The sequence below is a fragment of the Oncorhynchus kisutch genome, linkage group LG11 (assembly GCF_002021735.2).
Source record: "Oncorhynchus kisutch isolate 150728-3 linkage group LG11, Okis_V2, whole genome shotgun sequence".
In the NCBI taxonomy this organism is placed as follows: Eukaryota; Metazoa; Chordata; class Actinopteri; order Salmoniformes; family Salmonidae; genus Oncorhynchus; species Oncorhynchus kisutch.
The window spans coordinates 61415234-61440208 of record NC_034184.2 but is presented as its reverse complement, the minus strand read 5'-3'; the positions used below and the strand labels follow the sequence as shown (position 1 = coordinate 61440208).

At 40.2% G+C, this 24975-nt stretch overlaps 1 protein-coding gene across 2 annotated transcripts; it reads right to left on the bottom strand.

Annotated features, from left to right (window-relative positions):
* Positions 1 to 12460: 12460 nt before the first annotated feature.
* Positions 12461 to 24975, bottom strand: LOC109899466 (transcriptional regulator Myc). Of its 2 annotated transcripts, XM_031836027.1 has the most exons (4): positions 24718 to 24975; positions 15461 to 15536; positions 13746 to 14400; positions 12466 to 13409 (listed from the first exon to the last, which is right to left on the bottom strand). In XM_031836027.1, the coding sequence occupies exons 3-4, from the start codon at positions 14386 to 14388 to the stop codon at positions 12835 to 12837; spliced, it is 1218 nt and encodes a 405-aa protein (XP_031691887.1). In that variant the 5' UTR covers positions 14389 to 14400; positions 15461 to 15536; positions 24718 to 24975; the 3' UTR covers positions 12466 to 12834. The 2 variants fall into 2 exon arrangements, with proteins under 2 accessions (XP_020350317.1, XP_031691887.1); XM_020494728.2 differs by lacking the exons at positions 15461 to 15536; positions 24718 to 24975 and adding an exon at positions 14786 to 15228 and having other exon boundaries at positions 12461 to 13409.

Sequence of the window (24975 nt, the reverse complement as noted above, 5' to 3'; positions counted from 1 at the left end):
GGTACTAATGGAAAATGAAGATCTTAAACTTTATTCCTCAATTTGACCTTCTTTTGTAAAAGATAAATGCGAACTTCATCATCCAAGCATCACACGGAACACATCCACAGCCAAACTCATTCCATAAACCAGTCTAAATAACAAAAAACTAAGCAAAACATAAGTTAGCGACCTAACAGCTAGACTAGTTTACAATGTACCACATCTCTGGTGAGCACAAGAGACTAATGTAATGTTGTTTAGAAAATAAATGTGTGTCAGCTAAGCTAACAGCAGCTACATTCTTTATAATGGCAGCAATGTTTGTTTACGTTTGACAAGCGAAATCTCCCAAATCCAGAATGCCATCATAAGACGGAAATAAACAAAGTCAATGATGGCTGCGCTCATTGCCTGAAAAATATGGGGGAAGGTATGGTGGGGGGATATGATGCAGGAAATACTACTATAATGGGGGATTTAACAATAAAGGGGGTTAAACACAAGAGAAGGTTATACGTTAAAAACAAATAAACCCCCTGGAAAGGGGGGTCTGAGCTGGAAACCCTGTGGTACCAAAGTTACAATCTGATGCCCCGTTCAAGACAACTGGGAATTCGGGAGAAACGATTTTAACGGTCATCCAACTCTGAATTCCAACTCGGGAACTCAGGCCTCTTTCTAGCGCTCCGACTTTCAGACCTGAAGATCACTGACGTCATGATTTTAAGCAGTGGTTTTCAGAGTTCACAGTTGTCTTGAAAGCCTAATAAGTTAGTCGAGTGAACTATCCCTTGTTATAACATCTTTGGTCTGACAGATGCTTATGTGACAAACAGAATGCATTGTATGATGTCAACAAACGTGGTGCCACACATAGCCGGCAAATAGCTTAGCATTAGCTGATCATAATCAGTGTCCATATCAACCTATGCAAGAATCGGAATGCATCATTTGTCACCAGTACTTGAAAACATGACACGACAGAACAATATACAGAAAATAAGCCACTTACTTTGATAGGAATTCACACATGTCCAAAGTCCAATTTGTAAGACAAACAACAATGAAGGCAATGCGGGCGCCAGCCAGAAAATGTGCTGTGGAAAAACTTTTGTGCAAGGCCTGTTCTGACTAGAGATGCTCAATGTCTTCATACTTGATCTGGGAAAACACTAGGGAAGTGCTTGGGCTCACTTGAAGAGAGAAGTTTGTCCGCTCAGTAAAACCTCAAACAGAAATTTTCTGCAAGAGTGAAATGGGCTACTTTGTATGCGAATTAACGAGGAGGTGGAACACACCTCAATTCAAACTGTTGTTAGAAAATAAAACTTGTTGGAAAATAATTTGAAATTGACAAGTTGAAACATGGACTATTGATAATTAGCAGGCAGTGTGCCTTGGTTTGAGGGCAGCGCGGGTAACTATCCTGTTGCTTAACAATCACATTTTGAAACAGCGACGATTAGAGATATTTGGAACTCACGCGTGAAAAGGTTAATGGAATATTCTACTAACCCTCAGAAAACCGGACACATGAATGTTCTTGTAGCATCCCGTCCCATGAAACGTGTCTAGAACCTTAATATTGGATATTCTGAGAACATGGTAATCATGTTCTGGGTTAGTTCTGTTTGACATTGAGGTAATGTTCTCCTAACTCTAATGCCAAAACATGCTAAATACATTCTCAGGAGGTTTTTGCTAACATACATAGAATGTTCCCCTGAATAATGGAAAACTGGACATTCAAACATCAAGGGAACATTACGTGTAACATTACAAAAACATTCTCTCTCCCTAGTATTGTTAGCTGGGTTGAAGCTGGAAATGGTGGGATACATTTCTCTCTTATGTTAGAAAGATTTCTCTCATCTTATTTTTTGGCAAATAAAATAGACCTATGCTTTGTGTTAACCCTCTCAAGTCCTGCATCGGTGCAAACGTCATTGATTGTGTTTAAACGTTGCTGGTTGTGTTTTAACATCATTGGTTGTACTGCAATTCATTAGAGCTGGAGAACTATATTTATTTTCATGGATTAGCTCCTTAGTCTAATAGTGGCAGCACATGTAATACATGTATATTGCATGTATTGCTGTATGTGGGTCAGTCAAACAGTGTGAATCACTGTGCTGCTTTCTCTTGTAGCTGGAGGTAAACTGACAGCAAAATCAAACACATTGTTTAGAACATGACTCATCACGTCTGCAGAACCTGGGAAGTAGAGCAAAGATCACACTTCTGATGTTAGCCGCTTTTCTCTGCTTGCCTGCCAGCTAAGGTCCTTGCTTTCTCTCTGTAATTCCATGTTTGTTTCGGGTGTGTGTGTGTGTGCGTGACTCCCTGGGGACATACGAAAACAGAGAGGAAGTTGTGATCTCGCAACTTTGTTGGCGTGAGAGGCAGGGGGAGGAGCTTGGTGTGTGTGTAAACCATAGAGGAAGAGGCGAAGAAAGTGGTTTCACTGCTAAAATCTGTCTAAAATAAGGCCAATGCGTTTCTATGGGCTTATTTTGGACCTAAGCTTGTCACCTGCCCCCCCGCCTTCGGGACAACGACTCCCATTGTTAGGGCAGAGACGTGCATCTTGTCATTATATACAGATCTCTGGTGTAAATGGGAAGGTGCACACAGAGGAGCGAAGGAGATGAGACCAAAAATACAACATGATAACAATATGGGACACTGTGCTGAATGCAGTTGTAGTTTTTATTATTCAAATATTCAACCTAGTTCAGTGCAGAAACGTGGTAATTAACTACAATGACCATAATCCTGTTCTTTTCCAGCTCTGACAGAGATGGATCCAGTTTTACGCCTGCTACGTTAGGTTGGATACACACAGACTGCATACGCCGCCACATGAGAGAGGAATGTACACAACACAACAACGAGAGAGCGGACAGAGACAGTTCGTGAAAGTATCTACTTTGAAAACTCGTAAAATGATTGTCAGACAGCTCTGCAGAATACTTAGGCAGACTAGCCTAGCTAGTCTAAAGACAGTACGGTATGGAGGACTAAAGACAGTACGGTATGGAGAGAACAGAGATAACGTTAGATGGTGGTCTGGCTGTCACTGCCTGAGCAGGGATGAGATGATGACTTTAAGGAGTGAAATATTACAAATTCAAAGTAATACACACAACTGAAACAATGGAATATTTTAAATGTTTTGGCAATTGAATGTTCACAATTGTTGTCTTTGGAATATACATTAAAAAGCTCTAATAATTTTAATTTTAATATTTCAGAATGCATTTAATGTTGAAAAAAATGATCAAAACTGAAATCGAAAAAACGTGATATCTTTTTAAATAATCAAACCGACCTCAAAAATCAATAATCGCTCAGCACTACCACTGACATTCTTCTCACTCACTCTCTCCCTCCCTCCTCTCCTGGTCCTGTCTATCCCTTTAAACTCAACACAGTGCTCTTTTGACTCACAAACCCCAGCACAAATAAGGCTGTGCGCAATATGCATCTATGGCAGAGAGGAAAATCTCAGAGGAGAATTAGTTCTAATCCAGCCAACACAGCATGATAGGCATCATTGGAATAAAACACATGACAATGCTCTCTCCATTCTGCTCTCTCTGCATTGACACCCAGCACATCCCAAATACAAAAAGGTTCTACAGATTCCCAGCCATTCAGCAGCTTTTTTATCTGCTTTCCATCTGAACATGGATTGACCGATGGGGGCCTGAAACGTCAGGGTGTGACAAAAGCCTTTTCAGGCTGACTTTCTATGAGGTCACTGTGGCCCTTTTTCTGACTCCAACCACTCCGCGAGCGAGGCGACAGAAAAGTTGTCTGGTACCTCCGTGTTTCCATACTGTAGGCAGCATTCTGCTTCAACTATATAAATGCTAGGCTATAGCGTCTTACTAAATCTTGCCTATAAAGAGAAAGAGACATTTCACTTCCTGTATTGTCATAGTTAAGCCTATAAGTATGGTGATTTACTTAGTTGAATGCATCGACTGTGAGTTGCTCTGGATAAGAGTGTGCTCATATATAGTCCTAATAGTCTACTAGCTAAATGATTCAAAAGTAAATGTAAAATGTGATCTCATCTCCAAGGTTGTGCTGTAGCACACCATTCTGTATGGAAATGTTTTTGTGGGGCCAGTGTATCACATTCATGTTGTATCACTTCTGCATTTCCAACTTCTCTTTCTCCCTCCCCTATTCAGTTAAATACATAGAGATCCTATCTCATTCCTAATTCTATGGTTAAATATTCCTTCAACGTGCCTGAAGCTAGCCAGTGACTTCATTCAGCAAGGGGAGTAGCATTACATAACAGACAGACAGGCCTGTGACCACCCCACAGCTCTGCTCTATGTTTTTAATCATTCCAAGGAACTCAGGGAACTCTCTGGAGGTGTTTTACTATGAAAAACTCCCTCGTTTGAGCCTAAGAAAACACGGAAATTCAACCAATTATAGGCCAAGTCACAGTGAACCAAAACCTCTTCGACGTGAGCGTGTGTTTTTCATTTGATTTCAAACTGCAAATAGGATTGAATTATATTGTAGATGGCATCTGCCATGGTCACATTACCTGTGATTGAAGAGATTGACCTCTATCTCATAAAAACGGTCCCCCAAATAAACAAATGCAATACATGAATAACATTCACACAGTACATTTTGTGGTGAAAACAATATGCTGATTAATCACAACATTCATTTCTGATTAGCTGTTTACTGGAGGATGGCAGGGTGGAGATTTAGGGAAACCCCTTATCAGACGGTAACCACATCCATGTCACTTCTAAAGTTTGGTGCTTTCTGCTTTACATGTTGTGCTGAATACTGAACAGGGCAACTAACTACCCTTTTTGGGTTCCACAACTTTATTTCTTACTGTGCCTCTCATAACCCATCTCTCACACTGAAAACATTGTGCAGGGAAGCACTTGGCAGGCAGACCCAGGTCCCGGCTGCCAAAGAAAACACAGACAGGCTGCCGTCTAATGGATAGAGAGAATGAGAGCGCAAGGGAGGGAGGGGTTGAGAGAGGGAGAACGAGTGAGAGAGAGAGAGAGAGAGACAGAGAGTGAATGAGAGAGAGAGAGAAAGAGAGAGAGAGAGTGAATGAGAGAGAGAGAGACAGAGAGAGAGAGCGAGAGAGAGCTACACATAAGTGGACCCGAGTAGAAAAGTGATGATGTCATCAGAAAGTGACGTTATTGTAAAGCGGGGCATAGGGTTGGCTGCTCTTCCCATAGCCAGCCCACTGTAGGGGAGGACTAGCTTGGTGCTTAATCTACTCCAGCTCCTCTCTGCTGAAAAAACACATTCTTACAGGCTGAATTACATAACGTCAGATAGTCCCCCATGTAGTCCTGCCTCCCAACATGTGCTGTCTGCTTGCACATAGTGAGGTAGTGCATTGGCTTCACACCAGACTCTTTCATAACAACTCATCCTGTGCTGTGCAATCTACTCTTACCTATATCTTTACCTATCATATTCGAAGGCCGTGCTCCCCTATTTCATATATTGCACTACTTTTGACCAGGGCTATAGGGCCCTTGTCAAAAGTAGTTGACTTGTATAGGGAATAGGGTGCCTTATGGGATCCAAACTAAAACAAAAACATGATGCACTGATTACATGTAAAAGCTGTTTCATTGGCTCTGAGGGTTTAAAGGGGACCAATGCGTTATATTTTCCTGTCATCCCCTATAATGAACATGTGTATCAGAGGGAGTGAACCTGCTGATCTGTGCGCAAGAGAAAAGCAGAAGTAACAGGCTATTTTCAAGAGGAATAAGAACACCACAATCCTCTAATAATTGATATCCCTCAGTGTGTCTATAGCTCAGTATGCCTATTGGCTCATTCCCAGAGAAAGCCACAAGGATTTCTGTCTTCAGTCATATTACCGGGAGGCAAGGCCCTCATTGTAAGTGACAGACCATCACAGACTAAAAGCCAAATGAGCACCGCTACCTGGATGATTCTGGATCTGTTTTCCAGAAAGGGACAGTGTGTTATCTTGTTACCATGCAAACCAGCACAAACATACCATAAAGTGACAACAAACGTACTGACCATTGACTCGTATGGGTGCCAATATCCCAGAAGTATGACACTCCAGTGTCTTTGCGCCTATGAAACCTGACCACGGGGGGGACAATGACCTTGTATTCTGTAAACTAGTGTACACACACACACACACACGTGCCAATGGAGCCATGTGCGCCTATCACAAAGTGCTAAAAGGAAGGTGTGTGCATCTGAATCATCAACGATCATATCGACGTCCTTGTTAAATGTACAGCCAGGGCTGGATGAATATCAGCAAGAATGCTCAGGAAAATGGGATATGGTGTATAATTACGTCAATCTAGAATCGAAACGCTGCACATGCCCTTGATGGCCTAGTACTAAAATAGGACTATAAACGGCTCCACCATTAAATCTAAACCCTTGACATCTTTTCATTTAAAAAATAATGTGCTGAATATAATATATTGCATATACATACATACATATTGCCAGGTCGTAATTGTAAATGAGAACTTGTTCTCAACTTGCCTACCTGGTTAAATAAAGGTGAAATAAAAAATATATATATTGCTATAATAGGACATAGTCCCCCTTTGTTTATTTCTCTGTTGATATCAGAGACAGACAATGGATTGCTCTTATAGGCTACTGTATAAAGTATCACATCCAATATGGCTGCCTACCCTCTGGAATTTGTTGTTTTGCAACATAAAAAGGACACAACTAGAAGTGAAACAATGCAACTGAGTGCATCATCATTCACAAATATGACAAACATGGCATATAGCAAAAGGAAATGAGTTAAATGTATTCATGCATTAATGAATGTTGGGCTGGTGGAGGAGGTTTTTGATGTTAGGAAATGATTATAAAACAAATAGAATATAGTAAATATTAAACATAATAACATTATCATCAATAACAACATTGCAAAAAAATCCTGTGTATCTTACAATGCATTTATAGTAGGTTATTTGCAAGAAAAGCTTTCAACAGTAGAGTATTTGCAAGAAAAATCTTCCAACAAAATACTAGATTTATAAATGGGATCAAATGAGATGAAACAGTTCTGTGGACAATAATATTATATAGATGAGCCATTTGATATTGGACGAAATAAACATCCAGCCCATGATAAGTGATACAAAAATGTGGTAACATGTTGAAAAAAAACATTAAATTATCATCTGGAAGCTCACCAAATAAAAAATAACTTTTAACATGAAAAAAATATATTACAGGTTCCATTTGAATAAAAACATTACCGCAGTTAGATTACATTATTAGAATGCTATGCACTGAAAGGATTTTGATGGAACATTAACACATACATCGACATAAAGCGATGTATACCCGATATGGATAGTATAGAGAGAGCTCTTACCCGTTCTCTGATTCTATTTCTATTTTGCGCATTATTATTTATATTCCATTTCGGATGAGTAGGTGCGTGTCTTTCAAGCACAAATCTCGACCTCCTTTCCATGTGCTCGCAGCCACGCGCTCCATGAAGGGCTGCATACAGTCAGATACAGTGGGTGACGTCACGATAAGTCAGCTCGAGCCACATAGGAGCTGCAAAGTCTAGAGATGATGATAATATCACGTCCACATCGGCGTATCGACGTGCAGCACGCATGATTTATTGGGCTCGTGCTATAAATAAGGCAGATGCTGTCGGTGTAATTCATATTTCTGCAAATGCATGCAATAATAAATAGCCACCACATACTGCCAATACTTGCAGCTTGATGGTAATGTGGATGTACCATTCAGCACTTGTCATGTGTCTTGTCTATTTATTAAAATGAGTATTATTTGGAGTGGCAGGTGGGCTTCTCCATTACAACCTGATGAAAAGGCAACAGTTTTATGCAACAGCCTGCACTGCAGTATAGGGCACACAACCCATACAGGGAAGGTATAGCTCAGGGATCATCAACTAGATTTAGCCACAGGCCAGGGCATAATTACAAATCATTTGTAGACTGCAAATTGTCCGCAAGAAGCCCACACAGATATAATATTTGGCTAAAACATCATTATTTCAAACCTTTCATAGATTTGTATTCAATCACGTGTCTCTCTATTATGCGTGGGAATAGGTGGGAAAATATTTCCAAATTAAGACCACTTGGAGCTCAATTTCTGGTGTTTTTAACAGTCTTTTATGTCCAACAATGAAAATGCTCAGAAAACTTGAGGGGTCAAATAAAACCACCCGCGGGCCAAATTCGTCCCGCAGCCTGCCAGTTGGGGAACCCTGATATATTTTATGATATAGGGTTGGCATCGTTGTAAAACAGTCCCTTTGCAAATAGCTACTGACGCAACAGGTTACTAGACAGACAGATATAGGACATGTGAAAGTGTCCTGTTAAGGTCTCATGTACATACCCCTTGACCTATTCCACATGTTGTTGTGTTACAGCCTGAATTCAAAATGGATTAAATATATTTTTCCCTCATCCATCTACACACAATACCCCATAATGACAAAGTGAAAACATGTTTTTAGAAATATTTGCACATTTATTGAAATTTAAATACAGAAATATATCTAATTTACATAATTATTCACACCCCTGAGCCAAAACATGTTAGAATTACCTTTGGCAGCGATTACAGCTGTGCGTCTTTCTGGGTTAGTGTCTAAGAGCTTTTGCACACCTGGATTGTACAATATTTTCACATTATCCATTTTTTTTTATTCTTCAAGCTCTGTCAAGTTGGTTGTTGATCATTGCTAGAAAGCCATTTTCATGTCTTGCCATAGATTTTCAAGCCGATGCAAGTCAAAACTGTAATTAAGCCACTCAGGAACATTCAATGTCGTCTTGGTAAGTAACTCCAGTGTATATTTGGCCTTGTGATTATTATTGTCCTGCTGAAAGGTGAATTGGCCTATTGGAAAGCAGACTGAACCAGCTTTTCCTCTAGGATTTTGCCTGTGCTTAGCTCTATTCCGTTTCTTTTTATCCCCAAAAAACTCCCTAGATCTTGCCGATTAAAAGCATACCCATAACATGATGCAGCTACCACCATGCTAGAAAATATGAAGAGTGGTACTCAGTGATGTGTTGTTGGATTTGCCCTAAACATAACGCTTTGTATTAAGGACATAAAGTTCATTTCTTTGCCACATTTCTTTGCAGTTTTACTTTAGTGCCTTATTGCAAAAAGGATGCATGTTTAGGTATATTTTTATTCTGTGCAGGTTTCCTTCCTGTTCACTCTGTCAATTAGGTTCGTATTGTGGAGTAACTACAAGGTTGTTGATCCATCGTCAGTTTTCTCCAATATCAGCCATTAAACTCTGTAACTGTTTTAAAGTCCCCACTGTCCTCATGGTGAAATCCCTGTGCGGTTTCCTTCCTCTCCGGCAACTTAGTTAGGAAGGACACCTGTATCTTTGTAGTGACTGGGTGTATTGATACAGCATCCAAAGTGTAATTAATAACTTCATGCTGAAATTGATATTCAATGTTTTATTTCAATGCTTTTTTAAATGTTGAGCCATCTACCAATAGGTGCCCTTCTTTGCAAGGCATTGGAAAACCTCCCTGGTCTTTGTGGTTGAATCTGTATTTGAAATTAATTTCTCGACTGAGGGACCTTACAGATAATTGTGTGTGGGGTAGCAGAGATGAAGTACAGTACCAGTCAAAAGTTTGGACACACCTACTCATTCAAGGGTTTTTCTTAATTTGACTATTTTCTAAATTGTAGAATAATAGTAAAGACATCAAAAACTATGAAATAACACATATGGAATCATGTAACCAAAAAAGTGTTAAACAAATCAAAATATATTTTATATTTGAGATTCTTCAAAGTAGCCACCCTTTGCCTTGATGCACACAATGCACACTCTTGGCATTCTCTCAACCAGCTTCATGAGGTAGTCACCTTAAATGCCTTTCAATTAACAGGTGTGCATTGTTAAAGTTAATTTGTGGAATGTCTTTCCTTCTTAATGTGTTTGCGCCTATCAGTTGTGTTGTGTCAAGGTAGGTGTGGTATACAGAAGATAGCCCTATTTTGTAAAAGACAAAGTCCATATTATGGCAAGAACAGCTCAAATAAGCAAAGAGAAATGACAGTCCATCATTACTTCAAGACATGAAGGCCAGTCAATCTGGAAAATTTCAAGTGCAGTCGAAAAAAACATCAAGTGCTGTGGTGAAACTGGCTCTCATGAGGACCGCCACAGGAAAGGAAGACCCAGAGTTACCTCTGCTGCAGAGGATAAGTTCATTATAGTTACAAGCCTCAGAAATTGCAGCCCAAATAAATGCTTCATAGAGTTCAAGTAACAGATACTGTACATCTCAACATCAACTGTTCAGAAGAGACTGTGAATCAGGCCTTCATAGTCGAATTGCTGCAAAGAAACCACTACTAAAGAACACCAATAAGAAGAAGAGACTTGCTTGGGCCAAGAAACAAGAGCAATGGACATTAGACCGGTAGAAATCTGTCCTTTGGTCTGATGAGTCCAAATGTGATATTTCTGGTTCCAACCGCCATGTCTTTGTGAGATGCAGATTAGGTGAACTGATGATCTCTGCATGTGTGGTTCCCACCTTGAAGCATGGAGGAGGTGTGATTGTGCTTTGCTAGTGACACTGTCTGTGATCAATTTGGAATTCAATGCACCCTTAACCAGCATGGGTACCACAGCATTCTGCAGCGATACGCCATCCCATCTGGTTTGCGCTTAGTGGGACTATCATTCGTTTTTTCAACAGCACAATGACCCAAAACACACCTTGAGGCTGTGTAAGGGCTATTTGACCAAGAAGGAGGTTTGGGATGAGTTGGTCAGCAGAGTGCAGGAAAGGAGCAAACAAGTGCTCAGCATATGTGGGAATTCCTTTCAGACTGTTTGAAAACCATTCCTCATGAAGCTGGTTGAGAGAATGCCAAAAGTGTGCAAAGCTGTCATCAAGGAAAAGGCTGTCTACTTTGAAGAATCTAAAATATAACACATATTTTGATTTGTTTAACACTTTTTTTGTTACTAGATGATTCCATATGTGTTATTTCATAGTTTTTGATGTCTTCGCTATTATTCTACAATGTAGAAAATAGTAAAAATAAAGAAAAACCCTAGAATGAGTAGGTGTGTCCAAACTTTTGACTGGTACTGTAGTCATTCAAAAATCATGTTAAACACTATTATTGCACACAGACTGAGTTCAAGCAACTTATGTTAATTAAGCACATTTTTACTCCTGATCTTTTTTAGACTTGCCATAACAAAGGGTTTGAAAACTTACTGACTCAAGACATTTCAGCTTGTCATTTTCAATTAATTTGTAAACAATTCTAAAAACGTAATTCCACTTTGACTTTATGGGGTATTGTGTGTAGGCCAGTGACACAAAACCTTAATTAAATACATTTTAAATGCAGGTGTGTCCATATGTTACACAGGGCCAGTGGAGTGGAATGGATATAGGCATGCATCTCGGATCACCTCCCAAATTTTGAAACAATGCGTAGGGCTCCGTATAGCTCAGCATAGACCTGATTGGTCAACGGTAGGTAAGGGCGGGAGGTCCTGCATCCCAACAGCTCTGCGCTGCTCCGCGAAACGCAAGAAACAACCATGACCAGGGAGTGACTGCAAGAAAAATGGTGTGTGGAAGATTATTTTGGCAACCCAGAACAAAATCTCTCGTAACATATGTTCGGTCACAAGAGACTAGTCGAAGATGATTTCATACTTATCTTGTAAGATGATTTCATACTTATCTTGTAAAGTTCAGAGGTCAGCAGGTTCAAGGCTTTAGTTAATGAAGGTTGTATCCAAATTCTGCACAACTTCTTGCATGGATTTAACAAATGGGTGAAAAGTCCCTCCAGCCAATGCTTACAACATTCCTATGCTTTTGAATCCATAACAGGAAGTGTGCAAGTGCACAATTCTAAAAGGGTGGAGAATCATGACAGTCCAGGTCCTTGTTCAACTTACCTTGGTTTTCTTCCATCTGGACCATGCAGGTTAAGACATCACTAATTCTTGCGAGGACTACACTCATCTAATATAGAAATGAGTCAAAACACCAAACCTTCAATAAGAAATTGATTCACCCTAAATATATTTTACCCGTGACCCTTAAAATGTCAGTTGGTTTTGCTAGTCACCGCTAGATAGAAATAGTTTGTCAAATTCCTGACACGTGTAAATATGTAGGCGAATAAAGGTGATTCCAATTCCATTGGTCTTTTATAACTTAAGACATCAAAGAGAATACATTGGTGTAACCTGTGTCCCTTTTAACAGTTTTTGGACACCCTTTCCCATGAGTGAAATATATTTGTTAACTGTTACCATCAGCACCTTATATGTTCATCTATTTTAGAGAAGTGTATTTATACTGTCAAGTGTTAATGCAAACAGAGCTCATGCAAGTGTCTCCATAAGTAAAACAGACCGAGGCATGATCAAAAAGAAATGCATTTATATTTCAAATGAACATAATATGGAAAAACCATACAGTGAAAACAAGTGTCAGAACTTCCAGACAATTGAGATCCAAAAATACATTTCAAGAAATAGTCAGTAATTATATACAAAACATAAAATCCATATTTTAGATCGGGCATGCAACATGTGTAGCCCTATTTTTTTTATTATATTTTATTAATAAAAATAAACTTTAAATATTTTACTGCCCATAACTTCAATTGAGTCAGTTTAACATTGAAAATCAGACAGCACCCCCACCCCCCCCAAAAAAACATACTTTCGCATTTCAATATCAACTATACACACCAAGTCTTAACTTGCATAAAAATGCGGAGCCCAATAAGTCAATGGCGCTTTGAGCTCAAACATGAGTTCTGCAGTTGTGCCAGCTTCTGTTTCAAATGTTCACTTTTCCTCCTTAGTTGCTCTTTGAGGTTGACTAGTCTCTGCTCATCTGTCTGCATGCTGTAAATGCACTCTGTAGCCTTCTTTAGGATGACCACTTTGGCTGCCTTCTCATTGTTGGCCACATCCGGTATCTCATCCCGTAGAGCGAAAAAGCTCAGCTTGAGCTCGTTCCTCCGCTGGCGCTCCAGTACATTATGAGTCCTTCTTTTGTCGTAGTCCTCCGTGTCCGATGTCCGGGGACTTGAGCATCTGCGGTTGCTGCTGATCTGCTTGAGGACCCGGCTGCTGCTGTTCTCCAGCCTCAGCCTTTTGACAGCTGGCTGCTCGTGCCGTGTGGAGGGGTGGGCGGCGTAGTTGTGCTGGTGGGTGGAGACATGGCACCTCTTCAGCACAAGGGGACTGTGATGTCTGGTCTCTGACGTGCTGGGGTCGCACCTCTTCACCGCTTGCCTCTTCTCCACAGTAACGACATCTATCTCCTCCTCGTCCTCATCATCTTCCTCCTCATCTTCTGCAATGATATTGAATAAAACGAGTCAGCATTTACATTATTTTTGAGGAGAAACAGCATCCACAAATCAGCCACATACAACACATCATGCCCTAGTCACAAAAATCACTGCATTCCACCCCACCCCCTTTTCCACATCAGCTGATTTCTCAACATTGCAGCCTGAAACCCTCCCCCTCAGACTAGTCTGTAGGCATATTCGACAGCGTTATAAAATCAGCGTTAACATGTGCAAAGAGAGAATGCATTTTGCTCAAATAAAAACTGCCATTACACAAAACGGTCAAGTCAAAAATCCTAAATAGCAAGAAATTATAACATTGCTATTCTGCTTACCGGAGTCACTACCACTGCTGCTGCTGCTACCACTGTTGGGTGGGGTGTCCAATGCCAAATCCGTGGGTGGTGCCACCTTACTTGGTTTGGGAGTCTCAGTTATTGGGTAGGGGAAGACCACTGAGGGATCAATGCATTCGGACGCGGAAGTATTCGGATCCTGCAAGTAGTTTGCGTTCAACCGAGTAGGACACTCTGCGTTGTCGCCAACGGCTGAATCTTTCCTAGCAGCCTGGAGCGATGCGAGTCTTTCAGACACCACTTTCTCCAACTTGGCTGTAGCAGAGAAGCCGCTCCACATACAGTCCTGAATGATGATTGACTTGAGGAAGGTTTGGGAGTAGTCGGCATCGCAGATGAAACTCTGGTTTACAACGTCGTCCCCGAGAAACTCGGTCACCATTTCCAGTTGGTCAGCAGTCGATGGGAAAATACTAGACAGTGATGGTCGGCTCGGGGAGAGAGGAGGAGTGGGGAGCAACTCAAATTTCTTCCAGATGTCCTCGCTTGGAGCCGGTGGCTGAAGCTGTCCTGGCTGCTGGTGATAGAAATCCTCATCTTCGTTGTCAACATAAAAATATGGCTGGATAGAATCATAGTCGTAGTCGTAGTTTTTACTCGCCAAACTTGAATTCAGCGGCATGGTGGCTCTTTTCTGAGTGAAAAAGATGTTTGAGGTAAATTAGTTGGTTTAAAAAAAAATCGAATGCATCAACTTGCATGCAAACTGATATTGGTGCATGCACATAAAATGCCACAGTTCATAAAAGCCCTGTCAAATAGCTAGCAAGCATGCAAAACCAAACAGCAGCAGCTGATACAAGTACTAAGTAGTTAGTCGGTGTGTGGCGCCCAGGACATTTAAACCGAGTAGACATCGCAAGAATAGAGGCTAGTAAAGTGCATTTATTATATAAGACATATGCAAACATGTAACATATCTTACAAGTTCACAATCTTTACCAGATAGATACCAAGCAAGTCTACTTAGCCAACGGTCAACTACACGGAGAATGCAATGTCATCAACACCTTCCTTACCTTAATTTTGAAAACAAAGTGGAGAGTACTTCACTCCGAGATGTCGAAGTCGAAAACGCGAAAAATGGAGCTTGTAAAATGTATTCCAACAAGATAGTTACGTTAATCCCTGCCAGCGTGTGCGTCAGTGAGATGATGTTTTCCTAGTAAAATGATTGCTGGCTGAGAAGCATTCATAAAGCGCTCAGGCTTGGTCCGCGATGTAGAAAGATGCGTTGCCTATCAATTGCTGCATGAGAATCACAGCTGAGTATTCCGCGGGGTTCAATAAAAAGGTTGTTGTGCTCTACATTTGACATATCCCTCCGCCACAATTTTCCCGCCAAACACCCATTGCATTTTTAAGTAAATAATGAAGAGTCCCGTGTTGACTATCGATGATAATTATCGTTACAATCTTCAATATATGTTCGAATTCACATAATTCAGTCATCGGAATTTATTTCAGGAGATCCTCATTCAACTGGAACTATTTGTTGCGGAAGGAGAATTAAGTGGGAGGAGTTTCAAAAGTGCATTATTCCACAGTGCATTATACACAAAATCAGAAGTAGATGAGAAGTAAAAGGGTGCTTATTGGAAATTGCATACATGCATAAAAGTAGAGATTGTACTGCCCACTGCTGACCTAAAATTTGGCATTTACAATTTTAGGAAGTTATTTAGCATACTTACCTTGCCAAAGTTGAGTTAAATCTGATGCGAGAATGAGAAGATGCACGACCAGTTCACGTGCACAACACTTCAAAGCCTGTCATCAAATACATCAAAATAAATGTTTCAAACAGGGTTTTCAGTAGGCCTACATGTTTCCCTCTGTTAATTCCCCAAAGTAAGGGTGACTATAGAGGGGATGAAATATTTTGCCTGGGGTGTATTCATTACCTTTTGCAACAAACCCGTTGACCGTTTAAGAAGCAAACGGAAGGAAATGAAAGGGGCCTACCTGAATTTGTCAAATATGAACTATTTTTTGTTGCAAAACGTTTGGTCTTGGAAACCGTTTTGCAACATAATCGGCATAATGGATACACCCTTAATTGACAAGACATGCAACATACAGCAAGAAGACATGCTTGTTTAGGTAGGCTACTGCTGCAGGTGAACCCAGTTGATAATTCCTGATATGTGTTGGGTATGAGCTTTGCCTTTGGCCACACCAAGGTTAATATAATCAGTAGTGAGGAGATAAGATGTTGGCTTCTAACAGGCCAGTTATAAATGTACTGATAAGTTTCGTTTTAAAAAATGAGCACACTGAAGGAGAAGAACGACATTGGAATGTCCTCAATGAAAACAGGCGGTTGTTCGATTGACATGGCACTGTAGCCTACCTCTTATCCATGCAGCTTTGCTACTGCCATGCTGCGGTCAAACAGACATGTGGTAGTGATGCGCTAGATATGAGAATGGTTCCGTTAAATTGATAGAACGTACCAATGGTGCATACTGTGATAAATAAATTGTACGGTTGTAGAGCACCCCCTGGCATCTAAAATTCGACAGTGCAACATCAGAACAGGTGGTGTTTTAGATTTTATTTTATGAATTTAGAGACAAATGTTCTTAAAACACGATTTTTTAAAAAGTGTTTATGATGATAATCGATAAACAATTGCATGGAAGATAGCCCCTATCTAATAAATGCAGGTGGAGTCAGGGCCAGTTGATGCTACTGGATTTGGATTCTTTTAAATTCCGATTTAATCAAATGTAACAATGTATACATAAGTCATGTCCATAGATAATGCAGGTGGTATACAATATATTTGACAGAATATTTTTCAATATTCATAAATTAATGTACTTTTATTTTTATTAAATCAAAATACTATACTAATATTACAGAGCAAGCTGTGCTTTGTAGCACCTACTGATACAACATTATGGACTCTTAAAGGAAGCCCGGGTAAGGCCAAAATGTAATAAATATGGCAACTATTATTAATTACTTCTCAATTATGCTTTTAGATAAACAATTCTAATAAATGTCAACAATCCTTGCTCCAAAGGACCATTAAATGACTTTCTTTTTGTGAGAAAAAAAATGTTTTGTCCTGGTTTCATATGGAATCACTCATATCATTTAGCTTGAGACCTAGTCCTTGCAGAAGTAAAATTAGCTTGTTACATAGGTTCCAACTACCCAGGGGCCCACTCACTGCCACTGATTCAACAGTTGTTTAGGGCCATTTCACAACTCAGTGGCCTTGTGGTTAGTGTTCACCCCAAGATTAGAATGCTTGGGACTGCCCTTACTGAGTTCTTGTCCTTGGCATACAATGTTGTAAGTTTACAAGTATATTATTGCACCAATTTCCTATTTAGGTTCCTGGCATATTCATTTTGCTGATTTTTTCAACCCTTTTTACTGCACAACCCCCATAAAAAGTTGTGGTGGAGGATCTGGAGGATACTGTCAAAATATTTTATGTAGGCTAGTAGTGTGTTTTTTTCAAATTTATTCAGCTGACTAACTTTATCCCCCTGAGACTGAGCAACAACAAAAAAGGGTTTTGGATTATGATTAAACATGTTTTTACATCATAAGTGTTGGGGTGAAATATTTATTGATTTTTTTTATTTAATGTGCACTGAATTTGCCATTAGGACTTGGTTGAGGGTACATATGAAAAATCTAACATTACAGTAAATGGGGACAATAGAAAAAAACATATCCTTATGTCCACTACAGAGGAAATTTATTAACAAGCCCTTATTTAAAGTTTAAAAAAATATTACACTGCTCTGCAAACTCAGCAAACTATTCCTGAGATATTTATCTATTAGAAACAATTTGAATATCAAACTCACAAAAATTATAATACACAATTACCATAAAATGTGCTAATTATGATGGTAATTTTGATGGTAGCCATTTTGAAGAACCAGAAAAAAACATTGGGTACGTTCGAATGGATCACTTGTCAAGTCAGTGACCATCATTGGTCACATCTTTCAATGTGTGTTGCATTATGGAGTTACAAATTGTCCGACTTACACCTACATGTCGAATGAACGTTACAAAAAATCCTGTGATCAAATTCATGAAGTTTTGACTGCAAGTTTCTGCAATTGCTCTTCACCAACTTCATCCTGCAGCCAGAAAAACTTTTAAAAACAAATAGCAACACTGCCATGTTGATCTGAGCCTTGCTGTTGGAGAACCACATTAGCGTCCGACTTTCGACACGCAGGTTGAAATATCAAAACTAACTCTGAACCAACTATATTAATTTGGGGACAGCCTGAAAATCATTAAACATTTAATGGCAATTTAGCTAGCTAGCTTGCTGTTGCTAGCTAATTTGTCCTGGGATATAAACATTGGGTTGTTATTTTACCTGAAATGCACAAGGTCCTCTACTCCGACAATTAATCCACAGTTAAAAGGGTAAACTGAGTTTGTTTCTAGTAATCTCTCCTCCTTCAGGCTGCTTCTACTTCTGACTTTATATGGCGGTTGGAAACCAACTTTAAGGTACATTAACACTACTAACTGGACTGGAGTGTGGACCTCTTTCAATCACCCACGTGGGTATTTGCTCCTAAAAAAAATAGGTGATGGGAGAAGCAGGACTTGCAGTGAGTCAAGCATCACAAATAGAACAGAGTTATATTTTTATGCTGACCAGACCGGACATGTCAGAAAATAAATGTACACGTACATGTTATTTAATCATTGATCCCAAACTGCTTGCGCGTGTCAGAGAGTGTCTGCGTGGCCGGGCGCTAAAATAGAACTTGATTATTTTTGTGATGCTTGACGCCCTGCAAGTCCTGCCTCTCCAATCTCCTCATTGGCTTTTAGGAGCATATACTCACGTGGGGGATTGAAAAATAAACTGAGGTCCACACAGGTCGATTGTGACATTTCATGTAAAATAACCTCCAAATGTTTATATACCAGGACAAATTATCTAGCAACAGCAAGTTAGCTAGCTAAATTTGCCATAAAATGTTTGTTTTTCAACCTGTCCCCAAATTAATATAATTGGTTCAGAGTTTATTTTGATATTTCAACCTGGGTGTCCTGATCGTGTCTGGTGTTGGGGGACAAAAATCAACCTACGCGTGTTTCCGGTTTGGTCAGCATGTTATATGCTGACCAGACCACATCTGCGTGCATGTTGATTTTGTTCACCCACACCAGAAGCAATCTGTCAGGCCTGCTCCTGCTCCTCCTCTTTGGCACTCAAGGGCGCCAGGCTGCCCATTATTACACACACCTGCCACCATCATTACGTGCATCAGCGCTCGCTGGACTCCCATTACCTTGTTGATTGCCCCTCCTATATCTGTCTGTTCCTTGGTTAGATCCCTGTGTCAGCATTATTGTCGTTTTTGTTTCCCCCTGTCTGTATTCTGTTCCTGTCAGTGTTTCATTAAAATGTTTGCTCCCTGTACTTGCTTCTCGTCTCCAGCGTCTGTCCTCACACGATCAGGACATGCAGGTTGAAATATCAAAACAAACTCTGAACCAATTATATTAATTTGGGGACAAGTCAAAAAACATTAAACATTTAAGGCAGGTTAGCTAGCTAGCTTGCGGTCGCTAGATAATTTGTCCTGTATATAAACATTGGGTTATTTTACATGAAATGCACAAGGTCTACTCCGACAATTAATCCACAGATATTCGGTTTACCGGTTTTAGTTTCTTGTCATGTCTCCTCCTTCCTTCAGGCTTCTTTTTCTTCTTTGGACTTTTATATAGACAGCATTACAACTGACTGGAGTGTGGACCTAAGTTCATCTTTCAATCACCCAAGTGGGTATATGCTCCTAAAACCAATGAGGAGTTGGGAGAGGCCGGACTTGCAGTGTGTTGAGCTCACAAATAGAAACAATTTCTATTTTAGCGCCTGGCCACGCAGATGCTTGCTGCGCAAGCAGTGTGGGTGCAATGATTGAATAACATGTAGGTGTACATTTATTTTGAGACACTGGCGCACGCGACGCCAACGGTGTGGTCAGCATGTTACGTTCAAACGCGCTCATTATCAAGGTGACACCCTCACACATGTAGAATCATTGAAAAGCCGAGAATGTTCTGTCCTCTCAAACGGAAAACATGACCAAAAACAGTGGCATGAATGGCCTTGGCGATACGGACCAAAAAGTCCATTAGAGACGACAACAATTAATTGCTGGAGGATATAGTTTTTACTTTTCCTCCTGAGGAAAAGTCGTATACATAGACCTACAAACTCTGACTACCCAAGAATAGAATGAATGACGTCAGGAGTCGGCAGAGGGAGGGGGCTTTAATGTGCCGACCCACGTGTGGCGCGATTTGGTTGTGTGTGTCGTGAACAGCATTAGCGTGAGCAACAATAGTGGAATTGGCGATTCGCCTTCAAAATAAAAGTCCCCCATTGAGCCTGCCGCAAATTTATAACAATTGTGGAATCATGCCAGAATTGGATTAGATCATGCTAAACAAGTTTGGAATGTTGTTATATAAATTAAACAAAAGACAATAATTAATTAAGTTGACAAAAAAATAACAATAATCTGTTGAAATTAAACTTCAGAATTGCATTGGGGTTATCCTTTTATGCAATGTTTTGGCCACTAAGAAAATTCTGTGCAACTTCCAGCGTTTACTGTGAACACTGAAGCTGTACCCACTTTAAGTTACAATTTTAACAGTGGCCATTTGATCATAATGTAGGCCTACCAGAGTGGCTTACCATCAAAAACAATGGAGAAAATGCATCCCATAACATTTTAACATGGAAGTAGCTGTTCTATCATTCAACCTATAGTAGCAGCCAATGTGTGGTGTTCATTGTAGGCCTACATTCCATTACGGATTACACTTTTGAGAAAAAAAGAACATGCAGGGCATGCATTAACCTGAGATAGAATAGGAGGTGACTGAAAATGTTGTTGTGATGTTTGATGCAAGAAACCACTTTACAAAATAAAATGCATTATTATTCCCATACCATTATTAGAGAGATTCAGACAAATTATGCTACCCTCTGCCTATTGGCTACTTATCTTATTCAAACCTGTCTCAAATTACAACACTGCCCCTTTAAGACATAAAAAAGCTCTTCAGCTGACTAAATTTTCACAGATGTACATGTTTTGTGCTCTTGTAGGAAGCAATCACTCCCCTGTTGCTTACTACAAATGATATATAACTGGGCTAATAACTCACTAACTAGCAAAGGATATGAACTAAATGTGCACACATGGCTACATGCAGCTCTCGCTTTGATTTCAAAACAAGTGCATCTCCTCACGACCACTCATGCTGTAAACACAGTGCAGTTCAAAGTAAATGGCATAGATCCATATATGGCAATTGTCTATTTGCATATAGCCCTACTGCATCTCTGATTGTTTATGCCACACTGGTCTGTGTAAAGTTTGGCCTGAGTAGTATTTGTATTTATTATGGATCCCCATTAGCTGCTGAACTCTTCCTGGGGTCTGGCAAAATTAAGGCAGTTATACAATTTTAAAAACATTACAATACATTCATAACAGATTTCACAACTCAGTAAGTGTGTGCCATCAGGCCCCTACCTCACAGATCTACAACACAAGATCCATGTGTACGTGTGTATAGTGCATATGTTATCATGTGTGTGTATGCTTGCCTATGTTTTTGTCCCTTCAAAATCCCAGCTGTTCCATAAAGGGTATTTTTATCTGTTTTTTCAATCTGATGATACTGCTTGCATCAGTTACCTAATGTGGAATAGAGTTCATGTAGTCATGGCCTATGTAGTACTGTGCGCCTCCCATAGTCTGTTCTGGATTTGGGGACTGTGAAGAGACCTCTGGTGGCATGTCTTGTGGGGTATGCATGGGTGTGCTAGTTGCTTAAACAGACAGCTCGGTGCTTTCAACATGTCAATACCTCTCACAAACACAAGTAGTGATGAAGTCAAGCTCTCTTCCCCTTTGAGCCAGGAGAAATTGACAGGCATATGATTAATATTTGCTCTCTGTTTACATCCAAGGGCCAGCCGTGCTGCCCTGTTTTGAGCCAATTGCAATTTTCCAAAGTCCCTTTTTGTGGTACCTGACCACATGACTAAACAGTAGTCCAGGTGCGACAAAACTAGAGCCTGTAGGACCTGCCTTGTTGATAGTGCTGTTAAGAAGGTAGAGCAGTGCTTTATTATGGATAGACTTCTCCCCATCTTAGCTACTGCTGTATAAATATGTTTTGACCATGGCAGTTTACAATCCAGGGTTACTCCAAGCAGTTTAGTCACCTCGACTTGCTCAATTTCCACCTTATTTCTTACAAGATTTAGTTGAGGTTTAGGGTTTAGTGAATGGTTTGTCCCAACTACAATGCTTTTAGAAATATTTAGGATTAACTTATTCCTTGCCACCCATTCTGAAAACTAACTGCAGCGCTTTGTTAAGTGTTGCAGTCATTTCAGTTGCTGTAGTAGCTGACGTGTATAGTGTTGAGTCATCCATATACATAGACATACTATCTTTCCTCAAAGCCAGTGGCATGTTGTTAGTAAAGATTGAAAAAAGTAATGTGCCTAGACAGCTGCCCTGGGGAATTCCTGATTCTACCTGGATTATGTTAGAAAGGCTCCCATTAAAGAACACCCTCTGTGTTCTGTTAGACAGGTAACTTTTTATCCACAATATAGCAGGGGATGTAAAGCCATAACACATGTTTTTTCAGCAGCAGACTATGATCGATAATGTCAAAAGCCGCACTGAACTACAACAAAACAGACCACAATCTTTTTATTTTAAATTGCTCTCGGCCAATGATCAGTCATTTGTGTAAGTGCTGTGCTTTTTGAATGTCCTTCCCTATAACTGCGTGTCAATGCAACAGAATCCTACTCTGGTGCGTTCTGCCTACAACAAACTCTTTTGCATAGTTCGTTTTGTTTTGGGTTGTTGCATTGAAAGTGGCTAATATTGCATTGATTCGATCACAATTGCAACAGTAAAGGGAAACGTTGATAGTGTTAAAAGGGAAAACCACTAGAACAGTGGTCACCAACCTTTTCTGAGTCTGAGATCTATTGCTCAGATTTTTTTTCTAATATGACTTAGAAAACGTAAGCCTATGCAACACTAACCAATTAAAAACAGTACTGTAGCAGTGAAGTTTGTGCAGTAAGCTACAGGCCCAATACATTATCACCACATATTGTCTTTACTTGAATTGCCCTGCCAATGCATTGTTGTTTGGGCAATTTAAAAACAATTATATTTCCAAATTTGAGGTAGGCTATATGATCACACCAGTAATTGATCCGTTATTTTGCTACTTGCGAAGCACATCTGAGAGAGCATACATTTAAATAATTAGCTTTTTTATTTTACTGGGATGATGGTGCCTGAATCTGATGCTCAGTCTCAGTGGAGGGCGAGAGCAGCAACATCCCCCCACTCTCCCTTTCCTCCACTGACACTGACCAAAACGGGACACGGTCTTCCAGCTGTTGGCGAAACTAGAGTCGCATCCCATTATTTCTGCCTCGTGCACAAAGTCACGTTGTTACTCCTATGAACAGAGAAAGTGAAATATTCCTCAATATTAAAAAGACCAAAGCCGCTAATAATAACAACAATGCAAGCCTAAAGATACACTTGCCTACTCATTCATTAGTGCCGCTTTTCTTATTATAGCGCTGAGTGGAAATAGGAAGAATGCGCATTTTATGGCTTATAAAAGTGTTCAATACAAAGTGTTGACAGTGCTGAGTAAGAATTTAAACATGAATTCACTCATAAAAACAGCATCGCTTTGTTGTATTGGTTGACAGTCTCTCTCTCTAGTCATGGTTTAAAACGTTTGAAATCTCACAGTATCATCTTTTCTGTAGCTTTCTTTCATGCCTGCCACTTCACTACAGACAAGTTCATCTGAGCCAACCGATTGGCCAGCGTCAGACCTATAGTGCACTTGATTTGCTCACGGGGCCCGCCGGGAAGGCAGAGTTTGTACAACAACCAACTGGACAGAGCATGAATCATAAAAAAAATAATAATGTGTAAATATTGTACAATCCAGGTGTGCAAAATTCTTAGACACTTACCCGGAAAGAGACAGTAGTCATCGCTACGAAAGGTGATTCTAAAATGTATTGACTCGGGGGTATGAATTATTATGCAAATGAGATATTTCTGTATTTCATTTCCAATACATTTGCAAAAATTTCTAAAAACGTGTTCACTATCGTGTGTAGATGGGGGGTTATGGCAGTCAGGGGGGTTATGGCAGTCAATTGAAAAACATTCAAACAGTATTTCTGATTCTCAACTCACCATCACATACTTTCAACGTGGGGATATGCCAGTCAATTGCAAATTAGTCTGACATAATCTTATCTCACCACTACTACTAATGAGATGGCTGTTTTTGATAAATGTTGCGCCAGAGCTTCTCAAATTAAGGGGGCGTGGTCGATAGTGCACACCTCATCTCTGCTGTCACATCCAACCTGGATCGATATTTGGTTATAATGCAGACGAGAGCACTGAATCTAGCTTCACACAGATATGAGCTGGCAAAGGGTAGGCTACCATGAGTTTTATGGTGCTTTCAAGACAACTAAGAACTCAGAAAAATACGATGTCAAATCATGACGTCAGTGAACTTTAAATCGAAAAGTCGGAGCTCTAGAAAGAGGCCCGAGTTCCCGAGTTGGGATTGCTAGTTAGATGACCTTTCAAAACGATTTTCCCCAGCCAAAACTAGTTTTTTTTCAGAGATCCCAGTTGTCTTGAACACACTCAAGTTGGAAGTCTGAGTTTCCAGAGTTCCCAGTTGTTTTGAACACGGCATTAATGCTCAGTGGGAGACGTCAGGATATTTATTCATTTTGAGTCAGGAACCAAAACTCCTCAGTAGTGACCCATGAATGCGTTGTCTGCCGCATTCGGTCACATGACAGCTCGATCAGCTGTTCGATTTGACTTACCAGCATGTCACTGAGTCAGGATCACAGTCAAACGGATCGCGAAGTAGGTCCCAAATTGCTCTTCCAAGCGTTGGAGGGGAGTAGTCATCACTTGTGTGGGACACTTACTGATGCTGTTTTCTGTTAAAAACACGCACAGCCGAGGGAAGGGGGCATGGTTCGCTTTTGAAAGAGCCTATCCAATAAGAAGTCTTTCCTCTGAATCGGTCACTCATCTGTAGAATGTTTTTGTATTCCCCTGCATGCTTGCGCTCAGTT